Source organism: Cynocephalus volans, chromosome 3 (genome assembly GCF_027409185.1).
Source record: "Cynocephalus volans isolate mCynVol1 chromosome 3, mCynVol1.pri, whole genome shotgun sequence".
NCBI lineage: Eukaryota > Metazoa > Chordata > Mammalia > Dermoptera > Cynocephalidae > Cynocephalus > Cynocephalus volans.
Window position 1 is genome coordinate 100,210,679 of NC_084462.1, and position 23,636 is coordinate 100,234,314.

Genomic DNA, 23,636 nt, shown 5'->3' on the forward strand with positions numbered 1-23,636 from the left:
AAAATTTTCCCCTTTGTCACCCATTTGTCAAACTGCTTCCCCAGTCCTTTTGCCTTTCATACCTCTCCTAACGATATGGTTTTCTACCTTCCCAGCAAAAAGCCAGAAAGGCAGCCACAGACAAGGAACATCACCGATGCCAGTGCTGACTCAAAGAACACGCAACAGATGAATGGTTTCATGAATGCTGCAGCCCACTTCCTTCATCCCCAGAGACAATGGGAACATCTCTTCCCTGCACGGTTGCACTGGAGTGGGAAGACAATCTACTGGGCTACACACTAATGTTCCCACTTTCACACTTTATAAATAATTCAGGGATTTTTCATTTTTCCTTATTTCAGGTACGACTACTGACAAGTTAAAACATAGGGTAAATACCGTTGGATGCTAGTTAAGTGGTAAGAGTAAGTTCTGTCTCAAATCACAACGTCAGTGTTCTCAACTAGCAGACTGTTAAACACAACATACTCTCTCTCCTTTCTGATTTAGCATTTTTTCCTCCTATGAATAAAAATGCTGAAAGTCTAAACTGAGGTAACTAAATATACAAAATATCATTTAAAAGAATATTTTTAAACAAGCCATACTTTTCTCTCTCTCATTCTTTACCAAATGTTCATCAATAGTCTGAAAACTCAACAGGAACAGCTACTATGGAAATACAGAAAACCAAGATTAAACAAGAAATTCAAAAATAAATCAAACAGGTTCTTCCTACTCAACGCCTTGTAGACAAAGGTATTCACTGATTATCCAGCACTTTTGATAATTTATGGAAGAGTGGTAACTGAAGCATAGAAAAGAATCCAAATGAGGTCCAGTTTTAAAGAAGAGATTCACCTTTATCTTGATTTCTCCATTTCAAAAAGTACTGTCCCAAATAATCAAAATGAGTTAACATGCAAAAATAAAACAAAACCAAAAAATTAAGGTGGCTGTTAATAAATACAAAAGATTTATCAAAATTTAGGTCAGACAGCAACTTATTTTTGAAACTTATTACAGTATTGACAGGCCTCTTTATGAAGAAGAGTATGTAACCAAAGAGATTTTATCAGTCTTTCTGCAAAAGTGCTTTACTTGGGATTGCTGTTAAATAGTTTCATCACTGAAATGAATGACACACAAGGACATATGTTTGCTCAGTTTATGGGTATCATAAAAAAGAAAAGAATAGGTATGGAATGGGATTAAAAGAAAATATTAAAATGTATGGTCCAAATTTAACTCCTAAATCTAAATAAAAGTTGTCTAGTTGGATTATAACCCAAATTATAAAATAAATATGTACACATTCAAATACATAAATGATAAATAAATAGGGAAAAGAGATAAAACTTCTTTATAGAAGAAATCCAAATAATATATCTCTCCAGGAGGTGGAGCTTAATAACCCTCCTCAACTTGAGTGTGGACTAAATGTATTGACTTACTTCCAAAGAATAGAGTATGAAAAGGGAAACATAGTCACTTTGCCAGGAGAAATCTGGCAAACACTACTTTAAGAAAGAGATTAAGATTCACATAACCAGTGATAAGTCATACAGATATCATGTACCCCTTGATATGACATGATGTGACATTTTATGATATGACAGGATGATAAGGGAACTTCATCTCTGTGCTATTCTTTTCTGAAACCTATAACCCACACCAGCCTAATCATAGAAAAACATCAGACAAGCCCAAATTAAAGACAGTATATAGAATATCTGACCAATACCTCTCAAAAACATGGTCATCTAAAACAAGGAGATACTGAGTAACTGTCACACATCAGAAGAGACTTTGGAAACATGACAACTAAATGCAATGTGGGATACTGGATTGGATGCTGAAACAGAAAAAAGGCTGCTATTGGAAAAACTGGTGAAATTCAAATGATGTCTGGAGTTTAGTTAACAATAATGTACCAATGTGAGTTTCTTAGTGTTGACACATATATTACAGTAATTTAAGGTAGCGGGTAACTAAAACTGAGTGATGGGTATAGGAAGAACTCTCTGTACTATCTGTGAAACTTTTCTGTAAATCTAAAATTATTCCAAAATAAAAACTCTATCAACAAAAGTAAAACCTTACCAGTAGTTGGTTTTACTGCCCCCAGAAATGACTCGATGAAAAATTTTACCCTTTCATTATCACTACCATCAACTCCTGTTGCTTTTGAGAGAGTATCGTTTATAAGGATTCCTTAAGTATAAGATAAAATTATGAGTGACTATAGCAGAAAAAAAAAAAAACGTAAATTGCCATAGTACATATGCAGGTAGACCTAAACATAAGTTATTGTCTTATCATAAGATACAATAAATTAGAAAAAGAATTCTGGCAATTGAGACCAGCCTCCAATCTATGCAGCTTCGATAAAACCATAATTAATTTGTCTCCATAAAGAGTGTCATAAAAAGAATTTCAAGAGGTGTCAGAAAAGGACATCCAAAATTATCAGGAAACTCAAATTTCAAGAGTATCTAAAGAAAGTGAAAGACGAATTAATTCCTTCATGTGCTTCAAGTAACTATTAGAATACTACTGCCTGTGGCTACAAAAATCACTATCATTTGAGGGTCTACTATGCCAAGCACCATGCTAGGCAATTTATGAAATCATCTTTAATCTGTATAACACTGAAAGGTACAAGTTGTTATCTGATTTTAAAGAAGAGCAAAGTATGTTTCCCAAGGTGACAGCTAGTATAGGATCAAACTGGGATTCCAACTCAACAAGTGTTGAAATGCACATAAATTGCAATAGATGAAATTTAGGTAAAGAGGAGAAAAACTTTTATCATACTGAGGTAAGCTAAGCACCTAGGGAATATCTAAACAATGCTATTAACTCACATTCATAATGGAAAGGGGAAGAATCTAAAATTAGAAGCCCAGAGTTCCTTTGCTTGCTCTTTGCTTCTGTTTGTTTATCTGCACGTTCATGCACGTTAACAAGAGTGAGCCGGGGAGCACATGGGCTTGGTGGACCAAGTTCAAGGCCCAGGTCTTGCCCTAACTGGATGTCTAGGCTGGTCACTTATGCTGAGCTTGAGTTTATAAAACTGCAACAATAGCATTTGCCTAACTATGTCAAAGAGTTGTTGTATGAGTCAAATAAAATAAGTTAAAACATTCTGTAAACTATAAAGTTCTATTCAAACGTTTTAAGTGTTATCTACAAAATTCCTTAATATCCTCTCAATCCTAGAGTCACAAGTAAATGGTAAGTACATTATTGACAAAATATTTACTTCAGGTCCACAGATATTTTTGGATGTGGGACCAAGCGATGAAATAAGACAAGAAAGATTGAGCCCACCAAAAATTAGTCCTGGGTTAGTTATATAAAACGTATTCTTAGACTGAAAAACAAAAATGAGAAATTGGAGGATAGGTAACTTAGTGAAGAAAACAAAATATTCAGCTACACACAATAATCAGTTTTAACAGGAATAAGTTTGCTAATCCCTATTAAAATACAAAGGTTAGCTTGTGTACAATGACATCATAGACCAACTATTATCCTAAAGGTCAAGACATAGGCCCTGAATGAAGCAGATATTATCTACAATCTACTCAAAATATTGTATTTTTGTTCTTGCAAAGAAAGCAGCTCTTATTGTCTGCATAGTTTTATCTGGCAAAATTTTATCTGGCATTTTTCCAAAAATGTTGTTTATTAAGCTTCTCAAGCAAATATATTTACTCTGAAAACAGTTATGAAATGAAGCAGGAAAAAAAAAACCTTACAATTATCTCATTCTTAAATATATTAGCATCCTCTCATGAATTAAGAGAAAGTGGAATTCCTAAATTCTCAAACCGTGACGTAATATTGGTTTTATTGATTCTCTGTACAATTTGTGGGAGTACCCAATCATTATTTTGACAGTTTTATCATAAGGTAATAGACTTCCTTTTAGATAATTGCAGTTACCACATTCAATTTCAACCTTCCATAGGATTTTTTCCTAGATACAGCCTTACTGTCAGTCCTAGATCACATTACTTTCTTTTTATAGCTATACACACAAAGCATTTTAGGCGTTACACCTAATTATGTCAGCACAATAACAATTTAAAAGCTCATCATTAAGAAGTAAAGGTTAAGCACTTATATGTTAAGACTCCTTTTTATAAAGACATATAGTGCTATATGACATAGTAAATGAATTATCCACGCACTTAAAAGTCTGTTGGAGAGTAACAAAAAATAGGACTTCTTTTTGGATAAATTGGAAAATTTGATGAATTTGTATCCAGGCAACATTTGTTAACTACAGTATTGACTTAGAAACTTTCTGACTCAGAACAACTATTTGCTACACAAGTTTCATACACAAAATTGTGTTACAAAATACATTCCTCCATAGGGAGGCAGTTTAGCATAACTGTGAGGAGCATGGGCTCTGAATCACATCACTACTTACTCCATGACCTGGGGCAAATCACTTTTTCTTCCTGCCTCAGGTTTATTCATACAAACAGCACAGGAGGATACCATCCCCATGCAGACAACAGCCCAAGAGTCATATCAGTCCTCACATTTGGCAGACAGAAGCCTCAGCTTCGACTCTAGAGCGAGCCTTCATGGGGGCCTGGGGCATGTCACTTAAGCTCTCAGTGCCTTGGTTGCCTCATCTGTAAATGAGGATGATACTACTACCTGCCTTTTAAAGTTGTTCTGAGGATTAAATGTCAAAGTAGGTAAAGCACTTAGAAAGTACCTGGTATATAATATGTGCTAAGTAAGTATCAGATGCCAATAATATTGCCTATTTGAATTGCCTTAAGCAGCTAATAACCAAGTAAAGACATGAGGAAGCATCTAAATTGAAAGGTGATCTAAACCAGTGGATGAGGTGGCAGAAACACAATGGGAGCCAAGAGATGAGTTAATTACAGGATGGGGAAGTAGGAGGCACACCTAACCCCAGGAGAAAAAGAAAATTTGAAGTTTAGGTGTACTTTGTAGAAAGAATGCATTAGGCTGAAAGGAAATCTAAATACTTAGGTCAAAATTGATGTCCAAGGCTTAAAACCAAATGGAAGAATACAGCACAGGATCCAACACAGGCTTACACAAAAGGCACAACATAGTTAAGAACATTGTTCTGATAACGTTCAAGTTTCTGACAGGTGTATATGTATAGTGAAGGGAAGGGGCAAAGGTTAGCAAAGATGGGGTACAGATAAAGACCAGTAGACTGCAGAAGGGAGCAAAGAGACTAGGTTTAGTGGCAATTCAGTTTAGCTGTCAACCCCCATGAAAATACCAGCTACGATATTCCCAATCTTGCACTTCATCATGGGGGGCAGGGGGAAAATCACTTGATATTCCATTCCATAATTTCCACATTCCAGTCCATAATTATATAATTGTAAAAGACTTGGTATCTTCATAGGCTTAGGCAAAAATTCTGTCCCCTAGTCAATTTACCTGTTTAAGAAAAAGGAATAATTATAACAGCTCTTTAATTAAAATGAGCAAGGATACAATTTGGTGTCCAAAGTAACTACATCCCTTAAGATAAACAAAAAAGTACCTCTTGTAAGTGATTGTGTTTATAAAGAAGAAAAGCAAATCAACATCATTCTGCAATAAATATTCTAGAATGACCAAAAATGTCAAATATCAATATTCCATACCAAACAATAATAAATATTAACTAACATAGGGTTTTTCTTACATATTAATCTATATAAATAAAATTTTTTTCAAATAAATAAGTTGAATTTTTAGAAGCACAGAGTAGAATTATGGTGACTAGAGGCTGGGAAGGGGAAGGGAGAGAAGATGGGGATTGGTTATGGACACAAAATTATAGCTAGATAGGAAAAATAAGTTCTAGTGGTATACAGTAGGCTAGGCATCCATAAATAACAATAATTTATTGCATGTTTTCAAATGGTTAGAAGAGAAGAGCTCAAATGTTCTCATCACAAAGAAATGATAAATGCTTGCGATGACGAATATGCTAACTACCCTGATTTGACCATCACACATTTTATACATGTACTGAAATATGGGTCTTTATCCCATAAATATGTACAATCTATAAGTTTCAATTAAAAAATAAATTCCTTTAAATGAAAAAGAAAGTATTTTTTAAAGTACTAAAAACTTTTTCTTCATTTAAAAAATGTTCAACCACTTTCTTTAAACAGAAAAAAAATTTCATGAAATCAGGACTGTATCAGAAAATTTAGCATGTATAAACACCATACATATATGAATCATCCAGATCTCTTTTGAGACAAAAGCTCCAGTGGGAGTGGGGGGATATTTCTGTCCAAATCAAGCAAAAACAAGTCATCAATCCTAATTCTTCATATTTCTTCAGGTTGTGGGTTAACCTGCAATCTCTTTGGTCCTTCCCCAACTACCCTCTCACCATCATCTTCCTCTACCCTAACAACCTGTTCATTAATCAATTTGCTTTTTATACATAAAAAAATTCCTCACAAGTTGTTGAGAAAAACATAAATGGAGGAATATTAATCAGTAAAGATGTTCTATAATTAGCAAGATTTATAAGAAGCTTAGGAAGATATCAACATTAATAACCAAGGTACATTTTTTCTGAATTTCAAGTAACCATCCTCTGCCTGTATCCACGATTATGGATAATGGAGAGTTCATTAAATGCCACTGACTACATTGTATATAAAGCATATTTGGAATCTAATTTCCAATTCCAAGCTTCTTGAATGACAAAATCTTTCAGTACAATCATTATCATTAATACTTATCAAGTAATGAATGTGCTTCCATACTTCATTTTCAAACTAGTGAAAATAAGTCATTTTCTTATATTACCAGTTGTAAAAAAGCAAGTCTAGAAATTGATACAAGGAAATGCCTAATTATAGACACAATTTTTTATCAACAAAAGCTCAGAGTCCAAAATAGGTTCAAATTCCTACCCCTGGAATCTCACCTGAATTGTCTAGACCAACAGGCTTCAAAGGACAGAATAGGATACAGCAGAGCTTTCAAGAAACGGAAAACATAACATCACGGGGAAGCTTAAAACGTCTTTGAATTGACTTTTCTTAACATTTTTAAATTTTATAACAGGCTGAAAAGCACTCATGTGCAATGTGTAAAAAAGAAACACATTCCCCAGCTAATAAATGTGTAACCAACAAACAAGAGGTTTACAAATAGTTGAAAGCACTCCCCTGTAAGATGAGCTGTAGAAGCTCCATGCATTGACTTCCTCTCAACAAAGTATTAATTCCTGGAATATAGATTATTTCCTTATAACTATGCAAATGGAAATTCAATCACTAATAATCCTGTGAAATAAATAATCACTTGAACAATTAAGTATCAAGTTCACATGTAGAATGTGCCTCCTCTTTGTTGAAGTATCTTGAAAAGAATATTCCATTAACAGACGATTCACAAACGTAAATGTGGGGCTCTTTCTCAGAGCCCCACATTTACAGCTTTACAGAAATATTCTATAAGATGCACTCTGGAACCTCAATTTAATACCCCAAACTCAATCCCATTTTTTTCCTTCGCCCTTTCAGGACAACTCTTACTATTCTTAGTTTGATACCCTTGTCTGGATTCTCAGATTCATCCTGGGTTCCTTTTACTTTCTCATTACCAGTGTCCAGTAACTTGCCGTGTTCTACAGACTTTATTTCCTCTATCACTTCCATTGTAAACTCTAGTTCAGACCTGAAGTTTGCTAAGGATAATACAACAGTTTATTAATTGGTCTTTCTGATTACGTCCAGTATTTCCTCATTTCAACCCATTCTACACAGTGTTGCCAGATCATCTTCAACCTGGTTTTTAACTGCTGTCAACAACACACAGCTCTGTGTCATGATCAATTACAAAGCGTGTTGCAAGTTTCTTATAACTAATACCAACTAAATTTATAAGTACTTTTTAAAAAATAAATGAAAGTTGATTTAGTTATTTCTATAATAATATTACTCTCCATCAGTTGTATTCCAACATGATTTCTTGAGTAGAACAGAGGTGACAGAAAAATGCTAGGAATTACACACAATCCTGATTACCTCTAGGTAAAGGATGTCCTTCATAACTGCCTTGTTGAGGGAAAAAAATAAATAAAAGCTCTGATCATGTCACTCTGCTATTCAGAACAATCAATGACTTCCCACTGCCTGTTCATTTAAATAGAAAAGCCTAGGTCTGGAATTCAGTATCTTCTCTCAGATGACCCCCAACTGATCTGTCCAACTTTAATCTCCACCCCGATACAAGCTTTTAGTTAGAGATTTGACTGCTTTTAAGCAGACCTCAAACTTTTCCATTTTCCTTCCTTTGTTCACACAGTCCTCTGTCTTAAATAGTCCTCCATCTCTGCAATACTCAATCCAGGAACCCTCTTCTAATTCAACAGACCAGAGCATATCTCTCCTTTGGCTCCTTCCGGCATGTTTTTACTTCTAAAGGAATAGAAAGACTCATAATTATTATGTACATGCTTCACACATCCGACTAAACTATAAGTTCTTTGACGGGATTTATTCCTCTTTCTACCTACTGTAGCACCTATCACAGTGCCCAGAATATAGTCAGCACTCTAACAGCTCTTGACAAACTGCAGACGAATAAAAGCATGAATTCCAAAGGCATTAATATTCCAGCATTGTTAGTAAGGGACCAGGTAAAGTCAAAGCAGATCCAAACACCTACTGGATGCATTCTCACCCTTCCTTCTATTAAACCCAGAGTTTTAAAGATGACTGTACTGTGTACTGATGGCCTAGCACATACTGCCGAAAGCTCCAAACCAGTTTGTTTGAAAAGTGATTAAGCTCATTCAAAAAGTAGGAACAAAACTTAATAATCTCATTGGGGAAAACATAATTCCATTTGGAGGGTGGGGAAATTACACACACATTAGGTAGAAGAGCACCTCCCCTTAAGAAAATATAGAGGCGCTCTACAAAACATTCATCTTCACTGCAAACTACATTCAACTATATTGTTCATTTTTAAATGATATGAGTATTAACTATGATCTATCCCAAAGCCAGAAAGAATATACTGCTATATGGAATAAAGCAAAAAAGCTGTACAAAATGTTCAGGAAGTAAACAAAATCATCAGTTTCTAATGAGAACTGAGGTATTTTCTCAGTGGTTCTTCTGAAATTTTAATATGCCTTATAGTCAGACTCAGGAACAGTCAACACACCTAACTTATAATTTTATTATAATTCTAGCCTCCCTATTAATAACCGTGCTTACCGTGTACAGTAAGTTATAGATGATGGATTTTCATTAAAGAACTGAACATTTAAATAATCTTCTGTTTAAGAATACTTCCATTTTCATGTCCACTCTACTTAGAAAAATCTTCATTAACAGAGTTCTCTGTAGTATGATTCTTAGTAGAAAGTCACAGTTCTTAGTGTGAAACTCACTCCTTCTCTCATTGACTCACTCACACAAAACATTTGAGACTTAACAAGGAGTAGGACCTATGCTAAAATCAGGGAGCACTGAACAAAAACAAAAAAACATAAAATCTCTAGCATTCTTATAAAAGTTAAGATGGGACAGCAAGATCCCAGTTGTAGATTATAAAACAAGGAATTAAAATTCAGACTTCCTTAGCAACTCAGTCTGTAAATGGTCATTACTTTCCAATTATACTCTCCCTTAGGGCAATTAGAAAACATGATATAAAGCTGGAAAATAAAATGAATTTGATACTTAAAGAATTTGTTTAAAATATAAGGACTCACTTTTTAAAAAACCCAAATGTAACCTACTATACTCATGATTAATCAAAAGGCTACTGGTACAATGCTTGGAAGACTGCTGAGCAAGGTAGGGCTCAATCCACTCAGACTGACGGTGTGATAAATGAAGAGCTCTTCATCTCCTGCTTTTGCCCAGGTCTATCATGTGACAAGAAAACTGCAATCCTATTCTGACATGCTTTCCCCAACAATTTTTCTAACTGCTACTTTATTCACCATAATGCAATAAAGGAGTTGATGAGGAGCTGGAAGCGTTGGATTCAAAGTACCAGCACTGCCACTCACTACCATGCCCTTTACTGCCACTCCACTTACAACTTCTTAGAGTCTCAGTGTGCTCACTTGTACACTGGCCTCGTACACTCCATCTACCTCACTGTGTTATTCTGAAGCCACAGAAAACCATGGAAATGCTAACTACTCTCTCCCAGAACAACCCAACTTCAGATTCATTTGAATTTCATGAGGAAAAGAAAATGGCACAATATACGTAAACTTCCCTATAGTATCTAATTTGAGGAAGAAAAATAACTCAATTGAGCAGACTTAATTGAGAGTCTGAATTCTAAAACCAGCTTTACGTAGTGATGATTACAGGACCATGCCCAAGTCGCTTACCTTCTCTGAAAATCAGCTCCCACATAGCTTACATTAAATTAATACCTATCCTATCAATATATTACTTTTGTCATGAGGCTCAGAAACAGTACTACGTAAAAGTAGTTGAAAAAACTGTAAAACAGTATTTAATTGGGGCAATAACAAAATCAATATAACAAAGTTTTTTGTTATCACAAGGGGCTCTCAGGTTTCTTTTTAACTACTGGGCAGAATGTACATATCCCACTCTAAAAACTACCCCACAAAAAATCCCAAAGTACTCCTTAAAAGTGGATATTTAATTTAAGTATATGTTACTGAAATCACACCGCTTATATGTCGCATGCTATTTGGTACATTTTTTTACAGAAGGAAAAACAATTTAAAACTAAGCATTGATCTAGTGAAAGTAATAGTACATTCACAGTACTCTCCACTCCCAAAGGAATAGGATTTTTTGCCTGATTTCTAATTTTAAAAGGAAAAAATTAAAAATACAAACCAAGACCAACTGAGACTTGCAGCTCATTAAAGCTGAGGTGATTTCCCCTATATAGAACTCTATTGATCTCCATAGTCCACACTAGACAAAAAGTGTGGTCAGGAAAGGGCGTGATGGATGCCTCTGCCAATAACACTGAACAAACCTGTTAGCTAATTGCTACCAAAGACAATTATCCCCACATTGTTTCATAATGGAAACACATTACAAAACTCTAATATACACACGCACAGGGAAATTTGATGATTTGACTGTGGAGCCATGTGCATTGAATTTCATTGCCAAAGGCCAGCCAGGTCGCTGCTGTGAAGGGGAAGAAAGTGTCAGAATATAAGCCACAGTATCTTAAAGCTTTTTACTTTAAGAAACAAAAAAAAAAAAAAGGAAGAAAGGAAGAAGGGGGAATGAAAAAGACAAAGAAAAGAAAGGAAGATAACCTAGCATCATCAGCAAATTGATTAAATTTCTACAGCCTAGCAATAGTTTTAACATTTTCTGTTACGTTTTGAAATGATAAACCTTTAATAATAATGGTTTGTCATATAATCATAAGAAGATTTTTAAAGCCATTTTCTGTCTGGAAGAATTTTAATAGCTTTTTTGACTGGCAGTCCATCTACTGGCAAGTGTGGAGTTAAAAAGGTGGCTTCACAATAGCCTAGTAGGATGATTAAAAATAACATCCAATATCTGTCATGATTTTACTTAAAGGAAAAAAAACCTGACTCTGTAACAACTCACAGTAAAACAGCCATTAACCCAACCAATTATTTTTTTAAAAAGCCTCAAAATACAGTTATTTGATTATACATAATCATAGTGTAATTCAAGCATACAATATTTACATTTGCCTCCTTTCCAAGAAGCCACATTCTCGAAATACCCTTTCCTTGATATGTTTCTAAATATGCTCATGTCCTTCTCCAATGTATTCATGCAAGACATTTAATCCTAGTGTTGGAATTATAGGAATTCTGATATACAGTATACATCAAAATTATATTCAGCGCTATTTAACTCCACTGTATAAAATGGTACAAAATAAAAAGAAAAATGTACCAAAGATGTGCCAGTGTTATAAAGATAAATTAACAGCTACAAAATTTATGATCAACCTATTAACTTCATAATTCACAAGTCAATGAATTCTGTTTTACTGTGTTTGATGCTGCTCTTTATAGGCCGGTCTACCTGCTCCAGACTATGCTGACTACTATTTTGACAAGACCTGGATAGCAGTAGGTCCAAAGCAATCAGAAGGTTGACTTTGACAAATGGCGGTGCTGCGGCGAAGTTGAAAATAACACACATCCACTTTAATCTCTTTCTTGATTAAATCGAAACCATACCATTCTGACATCATGTGATTTGCTCATGAAGCATCACTGCAGGTTACTTTAGAGGCTACATCTATTGAAATGATATTGAATTTTTAGGGGAAGTACTTAATTCATTCAAATGAAACCTTCACAAGGTAACTGGGCCACCAGTCACTGATAACTGCAGATTCAAAGAAAATCAAAGGAAAAAAATACCTGACAAAAAATAAAAAAATAAAAATCCAACATGTACTACTGAATGATATCTTAGTAGGTATTATCTTCTGCTTTCAAAGAGGGAAGATTATATGCATAAAGCATATTCCAAAGCTTTTTACCTATTCTACCACAGCTAAGCTCCAAAGGTAAACATTACACTAGGTAATAAAAATGCAGGAGATGAAATTGTCTTTTTTACATGAGACTAGGCAAATATTTATGGGGCAGTTGACAAACTCCTGCCTAGTAAAAGAGCCAGCACTGAGAGCAATTATCCTGATATTCATGACTCACTTTGAATATCACATTGAATATTACTCATAAATCTTTTACGAGCACATCCCCAGAGCTCACTTAACAGCCGGTTTTAATCATGCAGTTGACACAGAGAAAATAACAAAATGTATTTTTTCAGTGGCAAATTAATTTAGGCTTGAACCTCCTCCTGTAGCTCTATTCTTTTCTTTTTTTTATTTTTTATTTTCTTGTATGAAGACCAGAGGAATTCAGTTTTGCATTTGGAAGTAGTATTTCTCCAGTCTTGCTGAATTAAAATAAAAAGGATGAACGTTTCTCTTAGAGCCAGTTCCTGACAGTGGTGTTTCAAATGATGTATCTGTTCTATATATGAAAGATGAATCAATTTTTGAGTTTGATACACATTGTCTATTTAGCTGAATGGAGAGGTGAATGTAGAATTTAGACAAAGAAGAAAGCATTATTCTGAAGAGTATTTAAGTTGTGGGTGGTCTTTTATATTGCATTTAATTGTCATTAACTGTTCATGATAGCTGTTTTGGAATCTGGCTCTCATTAAGTGACTTGAAATGCTGTGTAAATTATTTTTAAATTGGGAGAAGGGAGTAAAAGAGTAGAATTAGGGGGGAAAAAAAGGTAACTCACGTGGAGTTTCTTCATGTTCCTGTAGAAACCTCTCCAGGATAATCCGAGCCATTAATGAGGGTGCATAGTCCACCTTTATAAAACAGAAGTAGAAAATTAAAACTGCCAAGTTGTGCAAGCAGTTGATATTCCAATATTTTGTCAACACTGAAGATTAAGTCAATTTTAATCAACCACAGCAAGCATCGTTCATTAAAATCTTTCCCACCCTTGGTGGTTTCCATTATAATAAAATTATGATCTGTGCTGTTGAAAAGAGTAAATGGGTCAAATTTATTGAATACAACATTGGAACAAAAAGGAGGGAACAACTTGGAAATAGTATTCATCTAAAACAGTGAAATGTGGTTTTCTCACCTCTCCTCAATTTTTTCTATTGGTAAGCCAATATTATTTTTTACTCTAGCCATCCTTCTTTCTATCCAACATTCCATATTTATATCGTTTTGAATACAATTGCAAATAAAAAGCCCTTTTGTCATTTAGTAACTGTTTTCAGAAACTGAATTAAATGTCTTTAATCATTAAAAATACGGATTGTGTTGATTTTACTTTGCCATGAAAGACAACTAAGATTTTGGTATAAGTTCCTTAGATATAAGATATTTTGTTTGAAAAAAGAAAAATAACTATATTGCAGACATATTAATAATAAAATACAACAATAATAACTACATTATAAGATCACCATCCTTAGGCTTATCTGAAATGCTACCTATCAATTTAGTTAATACAGAACCCAGCAAGGTAACCTTTTTTTATAAAAGGATCAAACAGAAAACAAAGAATACTCAGTCTAACAGTCATCTTAATTAATAAAAAATGCATCTTCTCTTTTTTAAAGATATTGTCTCCTTTTTGGTTCTCAGATCTTTTATTTAACCACTGCTTGAATTTCACCAGGAAATAGGTACTGCAATACTTGTATGCAATCAATAATGCAAGTCTTTTTATCTTAGGTGTAAAACAGTAATATTCCTCATATATTATGACCATGAATTTTTCTTAACAGGTTTTCAAGTCTCATATTCAAACCAAAATTTTATCCTGATTTAGTAACTAGACAAAAAGGCTGGCTTCATTTGTATGAACAGTTTTTTCAAATATGTATGTACTTGGATGCCCTTAAATTCCCAAGTAGAAAGAAATGCTTTCCATGAAGCTGCTTATTCCAAGTAACCCACATCAGAGCTGACACTTGAAAAATGGTGAAATTACTGAAGGTAGTCCAGCCTGAATAAGGACTACCTTATTAGTTCAGGTACTTGCATCTCCCTAATTTTCATATTAATCATGTGTCCATCTTTCTCTGAAATAGGGCCATCATGCTTCACGTCAGAATTTAGCATGTAAGTAAAATTCATAGTGCTTCAAATCTCACTTGAAAATATTTGTGTGGAGAAAACAGAATGACTGATCTTATTATTGCTAACAAAGTGAGATTTCCTAAAATGTTCATTTTTAGTCTTGGAACAGGAATATAAGTATTAAGACATTTATAAAATCAGTGATGGCCACATAAAGCCCATTCTCCCCAAATCAACAACAATACAGAGCTCATGTCTGAAACAGTTGTAGCACAGTGTAATAATGTACCAATGTTATATATTTCTCATCAATTTTTACAGTTTCCACTGATTACATATATTGACTCATAAAATATTACCATCACATCAATTGTCACCAGATGCAAGCATATGTCATTTAAGTATTAACTATCATATAAAAAATGGCAGCTTGGTTGTTTAGTAGCCATAATCTGGTATCAGCTATTTCCCAAATTTCCCTAATGAATTAGCAATCTCATAAAAGTGCTATTCTTTCTGTACTAATCTGCAGCCAACGGGGTGAAAAAAATCTTTAAATAACTATTTCTTTTCTTTGGCTAAATATTGCTATATATTCATGGTAAACAACAGGTTTATTGATGTAGGAGAAAATGTGTTGGTGGGTTAAATTTTTCCATATTACTAGAAGATGGAAGTTGAGCTCAGCAAAATAAGCTAAGCTCAACAGAACTATCCATTAAAAACTCAAATGAATATAAATTGCTACTATATAAAACTTACATCATCAACATCATCATCTATAAAAATGAGTACAATATTTGTGTCATATTCTTTCTAGATGCTGCATCTAGAATGATGTTAGCTCACTCTTCTTTTTCATAAAGAACAATCACTAAATTCCTAGTTAAAGCTCAGATACTTCAAGTTACTAATAGTGTAAACTTAGAACAAACAAGTCTGGAGATGTTTAAAAACCACCCTGTCCTAGCAATAGGAAAAAAAAAAAAAAAAATGAATAGGGTTTTGTTAGGAGAAGGAGAGAAATCCATTCTACATGTTAACTATCCTATCAGATTGTGTAGACATTGCCTAGACTATTAAAACCTTCTAGTAACTGATAGGTAATTGCTCATTTGCTGACTGCAGCAGTGTACAGAAGACAGAAGCTGTGAGAGAAGCCATCCTTCCTTGCTAATATAGCATGTAGAACTTGCTGCTACTGCAACACTTAATGCTCACAGTACCGAGTCATCTTTAATGCAAACACACATTTTCTGCCTTGCTTCTATGTTTTCCATTATAATGCAACACAAAAACGGTGTACATTTCATTCCACCCCTATGAGGTTTGCATAAGCAGTTCTACATCAGACTAAATATTGTATTGCTCTTATTACAGTGGATAAATATTTTAAAGTTTAGGAATTAAATATTTTATTTTTTTCAGTATGCTCTCTGCAACTATTATGACCTTTTTACAGCTTCGTCATTCATGGGAAATCTTTAGGGTTTCTTTTTTTAAATGTAAGGCTGTTATTTGTTTCCCCAAACAGAAGCAGATCAGAGTTAAATAAGTTCAATAAATCACTTTATACTCAGTGTTAATAACAACACCATGCTTCTTCATATGAAGAACGAGACTTTTCTGTAAGGCATGTATCCTCTATTATAATAAAAGTTTGCTGACAAAAAAAAAATGAACGAAGTAAATGCTACATCTTGAAGTATACAATTTCTCTCTTCATTTGTATAAGAGCACAGACTTTTTTGGTATCGATCTCTTGACTTGAACAATGGTATTTTTCACACTAAATTAAGACAATATATCCTAAGAAGAGCATGTCCTGAGCTGTTTGGTTGAAATTTCCCACAAAAGAAGAAACCAAGAAGCTGTTTATACATCTGCCTTAAAAGAAGTAGACCAATTATGTCAACTGATTTATTAATACATGAAGTTCTTTGCCCAATTATTAAAAGTACAAAGAGATCAGGGAGCAATTTAAACATCTAATGCACCTAAAAATCTTTATTTATTTATTTATTTAAATATTAATTGCAATTCTAAGCAAAGCTACTCTAGGTAGGCCCTTTAGGTTTCATGCAGGTTTAAATAAAATCATAACAACAACATTACCTCATTGGCCAGCTCCAGCAGCACTGGGGCAGCTCCATTTTTCACCACTCCATTCAGGTACCTAGACAAGACAAAGCCATGTGGTAATGCAGAGACAAGAAAAGGCCAGCAAAGACTTGTCAGCATCCCCTGTGTGTACACGTTTCTCCTGGGCAAATGTCACGCTCAACTCTAGCTAAAGTACACTACTGTCATAGGAAAACACTGAAGGGAAAAGGATAACAAAAACAACTTGCCTCAAAACCACTGGCAACTAACTAACTGAAGTTGGGGTCAGGAAGTATAAGCCCATTGGTCTCCCTTGTTTTCACCTACTAACATACACAATGAACACAGAGGTGATTTCTATCCATATCACTCTGGCTTGTTTATACCACAACCACTGCATGGAAAGAAAATAAGGTGACTCCTATAGTTTGAAAAAAGCATCCATGCACCTATCTCACCTTTTTCTTTACCTCTGCTTTGTAGGGCTGGTTGACACCTTATTAAGAAAACAATGGACAGGCTTGTCATTAGTGGGTCAGCACACCTCTGACAGGCAATACAAGCCATCGTCTTCTCTGCCCTGGATTTCTGTAATATCCTCCAGCTCCCATCATCTCCTAACTCCATTGAAAAAAAAACAAGAAACAAATAAAACTCCCCAAATCCCTCTCAGACATGGAAGCTGGAGCTATATATATATTTTTTTAATAATAATCTGAATGTGCCATTCTTCTCCTTAAAGCATGTCAAAGGTCCCACATTAAACCTCAAGATTATATTATATCTACTTAAGAGCTCTTGCAAGGTTCTTCATAATCTGGTTCCTCGTTATACTACTCTGCCAGCTTCACCTGGATAACTCACAAGTCAGCTCAGATGTCACTTTCTCCAATCCACTACCATCCAAGAGTAAACTGAGTGGCCCTCATAATGCATCTGTACATCTCTCTATCGTGGAACACAGCATGTTAGTTGCTTCTGTACCATAAACCCATCCCCCGCTGTAATGGAAAACCTCCTGAGGGTTGGGGAATTGTATTCTATTCGATTTATTATGCCTACCACAGTTCTTGGTTTACAGAAGGTGATATATAATACATATACATATATATGTATATATGTAATTTCTTTAATAAATGACTAATTAAATAATTTTTAAAAACCATATTGGAAAAGACAATAGAATTAGGCATGAACAATTTCCCTACAGTATAATGTTCAAGTGAATAAATTCAGGATATTTGCCTCATACTAAAAAACCAAGTCAACAGGTGAGGTCTTCCATATAACTGCCAGAAACAGATACTAAATTATATTATTTCACAAGTACACTTACAAAGATGTATAATTTTCATGTAAGCAAAGTGGAGAAAAAGCAAGCTAGTTAAGGTGGGGAGAGCCTCAGGATCATTACATCTTCAAAGTAATTCTAACAAATCCATTTTCCACATATAGGGGCCCTTCTTGAATATACTATTCAGGAAACTAACTGGGAAATAAGGATTCTCAGAGGCAAGAAGAAAGAATAAATAAAACAAGGCAAATTGGTTTAGAGAAAGGCCCCGAGAAAACAGGTAAGCTAAGAACCTCACGCTGATTCACACAAATATGTCCACTGTACTGACAGGCCTGCTCAAGGAACATCCAAACAGCTCAGTCAAGTCAACCAACTAATTGTGTGTTCATAATCACCAGAAATGCATATTTATTAAGGGTTCTGATTCTGAGTCAGAGTATTTAAGCCTATACTGATATTAGGATATCTTCACAACTTTCCACCCAACAGTCATCTATCCCACAAATATTTCTGAGAGCTATGTATCAGGCCTTATTCCAGGTTCAGAAGGAGCAGGGAACAAAGCATCCTTGGTTCCACTATCACAGAGATCATATTACGGAGGACAGACTGGCAATAAAAAAGGAAATAAATATATAATATAATGATATACACTACGATAAAATGTAAACACAGATGGGTTGGTCACGAAGCCCCTCTCTAAGGAAGTGGCACTGGAGTAGAGACCTGCATGAAGGGAAGGGGCATCATGTCATGGTGAGCACTGATGGGAACAGCAAAGAGAACAGCCAGACCACTCCTCGTGCCAGAGAACTGTTGTTTTGAGTCAAAATTACATGTTTTCATATAAAAGTTACTTCAATCATGATTCTGGTAATAAACAATAGAGCACTTCTATCAAATTCAAAGAAACAGGAGATGGTCAAACATTAATAATAATCCCCTATATCTACAGAGTCTGAATAATGTTTGAAGTACGATCATACTTAATAAGGTGGAAATTCCTATTTATAAGGTGGGTAAAGCTTCTCAGTTGGTCACATAAGGAAACCGCACCCCAAGGCACTAATGAAACCCATCTGGGCTCTCTGAGCTGGTCAGCAGTGAAGCTCACAAACGGAACCCTGATCCCCTGAGGCCTAGTGAGGTGCCCCCATATGCTGAAAAGGGTTGATCTGCTTCTGAACATATTTGCTCCCCAATTTGTTTCCCAACTATATTCTATAACACTTTAGAAGTGGTAGGGGTTGGTTTCAAGTCTTGGCTATTGTAAATAGAGCTGTGATGAACATGGGAGTGCAGGTATCCATTTGACATGATGATTTCCATTCCTCTGGAAATATACCCAAAAGTGGGATTGCTGGATCATATGGAAGATCTATCTGTAGTAAATGTCCATCGATGGATGAATGGATAAGGAAACTCTGGTATATATATATATACACAATAGAATAATACTCTGCCATAAAAAAAAATGAAATTCTCCCATTTGCAACAACATGGATGAGTCTGGAGAAACTTATGTTGAGTGAAATAGGCAAAGCACAGAGGGATAAATACCACATGTACTCACTCATATGTGGGAGCTAAGAGAGAAAGAAGGAAGGAAAGAAAGACCATAGTGGTGCATTGGACTTGCAGAAGGAGAGAACACTCCTTGGGCTACAAAGTGGAGTGGGGGGAAAAGGGAGAGAGGGAGGGAAGTAGGGGATAATTGGGTGAGGGACACAGGGTACTAACACAATTTGTGGTAACGGGTATGCTGCCAGTATGAATCTGGCCTTCATATCTTGGGCACAAGGGGTGACAATCAGCTTTGTACCTCATGAATATTCATAACCAATTTTTAAAAACTTTAAAAAGTGCTAGGGGGGAAAAATTAAGTTAAAAACCAGAACCAAAACAAACAAACAAAAAAAAACAAGTTAAGTTTAATTTGAAGTTATATTTGTCTTTTCTTGGATTTTTAACTCTCCTCCACATCAAAGTGACAGATCAGGCTTTATTCATATTTTCATACATGGAATCAAAGTAGCACACTAATTACAGAAAAGATTCAGTAAAGATATAATCAGAAACTCCTAACACAACTTTCTCTGCATCCTAGCAGCATCTTGAGCAAACTGAGAATGGCACTTTCCACACTGCTGCAATGGTTTGTTTCTCTCTCCAACTAGACTGGAAGCTGCTTGCGGTAGGGATAGACAAATGTGTTGAGCCTTCATCCAGCAGATCCCTAACAAAGATCTAAATTATAATCTAGGCTCCTTTCCTGTTACTTATTCGCCAATTAAAACTACTTTACACAGAAGGTATATGTCATCCTCTAGCTTTGCCACTGGTGGACTAACATATGTATGCCCTGATTGGGTGAAATCATCCTTAAAAAATCCTCAGAGAAGGTCCATGTTATGATGTTTTTGGAGTGTGAAAGATCCATTAGCATCTAAGATTAAAATTATATGTACTCATTTCAAATATAAGACAAAGTTATTCAATCTTTAATATTTTCATAATAATTGTAATGGTAAAACCTCAAAAACCTACCAAAATTTCTATGCTAAGCTTACATCTGAACACCACCTCGTTGATTCTTCTAAAATCTCTGGAGCCCATCCCCACTGCTGCCAGAGTCTCTTGCCTGAACTACAATAAGAGATGATGTAATCAGCTGCCCTCCTCCAGGTGCACACCTGACCATCTCTCCTTTCATACTGCCCCAGAAGTATCTTCCCAACATCAAAACATGACTGGACCACTCCTTCTTTGAAATCTACCACTGGGTCCATGTAGCCTTTTTTAAAAAAAATCATGCTCCTTTGAAGAACATCAGCACCTGCCTGCCTTGTCAGGCTCATCTGTCCTTCTCTACTTGTTCTCCACGCTCTGGCACAAAATCATCCACAGCGCTGTCACTGACTGTTTTCTCTCAGCTTGAAATGCCCTTCCTTCCTAACAAACTAGTAAAGGGAACTCTTTTCTTTCTGGATTGTACATATTCAGGTTGCCCTGGACACCCCAAATGGATAATTGTTAGAACTTCCATAGCACTCTGTACAGATACACCTCTGTTAGCACTTCTCTTTCTGCATTTTACATATTTATGTACAAAGCTGTTTTCCCCACTAAACAGAACAGCTGGAGGCAGGCACTGTGTCTTATTCTGATTTGTATAGTCAGTTCCTAGCATAGTGGATGGGACACCGTGAGTGCAAAGTAAATGGTGCTAAGTCAACAAAAAAGTAGTTCAAATTTTCAGCAATGATTTTTATTATGTCAATATCATGTTTGAACCAACCATTTCTCCATGTGAATATCTGAATAAAATTCAATTGAGCTGAGTCTCTAAAGCTACTAAAGCTGGCCCCTCGGCCTGAGTGTGCTGGTAGAAGGAAAGTGATAGGAGACAATATTTCTAACTTTGCTATTGGTGGAAACTTTCACAGTTGACCAACTGTGTGTGTGTGTGTGTGTGTGTGTGTGCGCGCGCGCGCGCGCACATATGCCCATGCACACCAATTTACATGAACATAAAGAAATTTTACCAAGAATATTTCTTGTTTGAAAATAAAATGGCACTAGTACAGTGTGAAAGAATAGAGAATTGTTTTCAAAATAAACACTTGAGCTGCACCTATCAACACACAATATGGAGAAAAGGGGAAATTTTCTCAATAATTCAAAAGCCTGAGAAACCATTTTGCACTGCTATCTGGATACTATGAAGTTTCTGTTGATCATGATGGAATCACATTTAATACAAACTTCAAATTCTTAACTAACATTATCACAATGCTAGCAAGAATACAGAGACACAGGAATGCTCTTAAAATACTAAAAGGAATGTAACCAGTACAACATTTCTATACAGTAATTTGGCGATATATAATAAATTTTTTAAATGTTCACATTGTTTGCACAAGTAATTACATATACAGTAACACTAAAAAACTAATTCAAAATGCAGACACATGCATGAAGATGTTTATCACAATATTATTTACAATATCAGAACACTGGAAACATACGTATGTTGAAAAAAAAGAATAATTCAGTAAGTTATACTTTCATAGGGTGATGTAAGGCAATCAATAAAATGTTTACAAAAAGCTTTTTACAAAATACTGTGTCATATACATTTCTCCAAGTATAAAATTTAGGATTCACAACTGCATTTTTGTATGACCTCATTTATATTAAAATGAGATGATAAAAGACTAGAATGGAAAATGCCAGTAATTATCTCTGAGTGGTACAATTACGGGCAATCATTCATTCCTTTTTTTATACCATCATGAATATGCTTAATTTTCACAATAGGGGAGGATTACCTTTATAAAAGAAAAAATTTAAAAAATTGTTGTTCAGATTTCCAAACTGCTGAACTATGTTTTGATATAACAAAATTTACCTTTATTCTAATCAGTTGGAAAACAAACAAAAACCTTTAAGGCCAATTTACCTTAGCAAAAACTGGGACGTTCTACCTGCCCATTTAAAACAAGAGGCTAATGAGACAGATCCATCTGAAAGGTGACAACAACACAGACCATCTCTAAGTGCAGAATGGAAGGCAGAAAGTCAGGGAACAGGGTGTTAAAGTAAGAAACTGATCAGACTGCTTTCTTCTGAGTCTGTCCATTACAGCCTAATTTCATGTTTTTCTTTCAAATGCTGTGACTCCTTGGAATAACTAACTTTCACATTTAAATAAATTTAAAGAAATACAAATATATTTCTGCACTCTCATTTATTTCCCACTCAACTGTGCACCATTTTGTAAACAATACTTAATTTTTTATTTCAGGCCTAAATTACACAGATAATCCAACAGAAGTATGTTTGTACTTCAATAATTAAACATGCTTTTTAGTGAAACTAATATTTAAAAAGCAGCAGAGATCTTAGAAATCATCTAATTAAACAATTTTTTTACAATGAAACAAATGAGAGTCACAAGGCAGCTCTATCATCTGTTTGTGGAGCTCCAAATTTCTAGGAACAAAGTACACTTCCTTCTAAAATGCGCTATGTTCCTTTGCTTACATTACAATGCTTTTAAATCTGGACATAGAATCCTATTTTTTATATGACAACCTAGGATACATTGTTTACAAATAAGAATGTATGTTTTGGCATGTAAATAACTTTTCAGGCTTTCTTTGGAGGGTCTGGGTGCCAAAGCAGTCTTCACAGCACTTTATGAGCCATTCTTAATTTTATATGTATGTTTAGGTTATGATTTTAAACGTTAATCACACCAAGGAGGTTATGACTTTTGAATAAATCAATTCAAACTTTACAAAGACTTGTTTAGAGCGGAATTCTCTTAGATACAAGAGTGTGCATTTGTGTATATATGAGGTGCATGTGTCTTTCTTTAACAGACATTATTACTAAAAACATATATTTTATCACATACGGCAAAGTGAATAATTTTTTAAAAATCTAATTTCAATAACCTTTCTGTTCAATATCTACTTTTCAATTCTAACAAAATGACTTTACAGAACTATGACACCAATATTTTATCCAAATATTTATTTCATTCATAAAATTTTTTGTGCATAAAAGTCATTCATCTAAAACAACTCTCACCACAGAAAGGTTGATCTGTCAATCTTAA

General features: G+C 34.8%; 1 protein-coding gene across 2 annotated transcripts in view; it reads right to left on the reverse strand.

The window, feature by feature from the left end:
- The window catches only part of CDIN1 (CDAN1 interacting nuclease 1), a 217,112-nt gene that overhangs the window by 140,849 nt on the left and 52,627 nt on the right, over positions 1 to 23,636 (reverse strand). For both annotated transcript variants that reach the window (XM_063089350.1, XM_063089349.1), the window contains exons 4-5: positions 16,726 to 16,786; positions 13,304 to 13,376 (exon numbers count right to left, since the gene is read on the reverse strand). In XM_063089350.1, the coding sequence (XP_062945420.1) occupies positions 13,304 to 13,376; positions 16,726 to 16,786 (134 nt within the window). The remainder of the gene's footprint in view (positions 1 to 13,303; positions 13,377 to 16,725; positions 16,787 to 23,636) is intronic.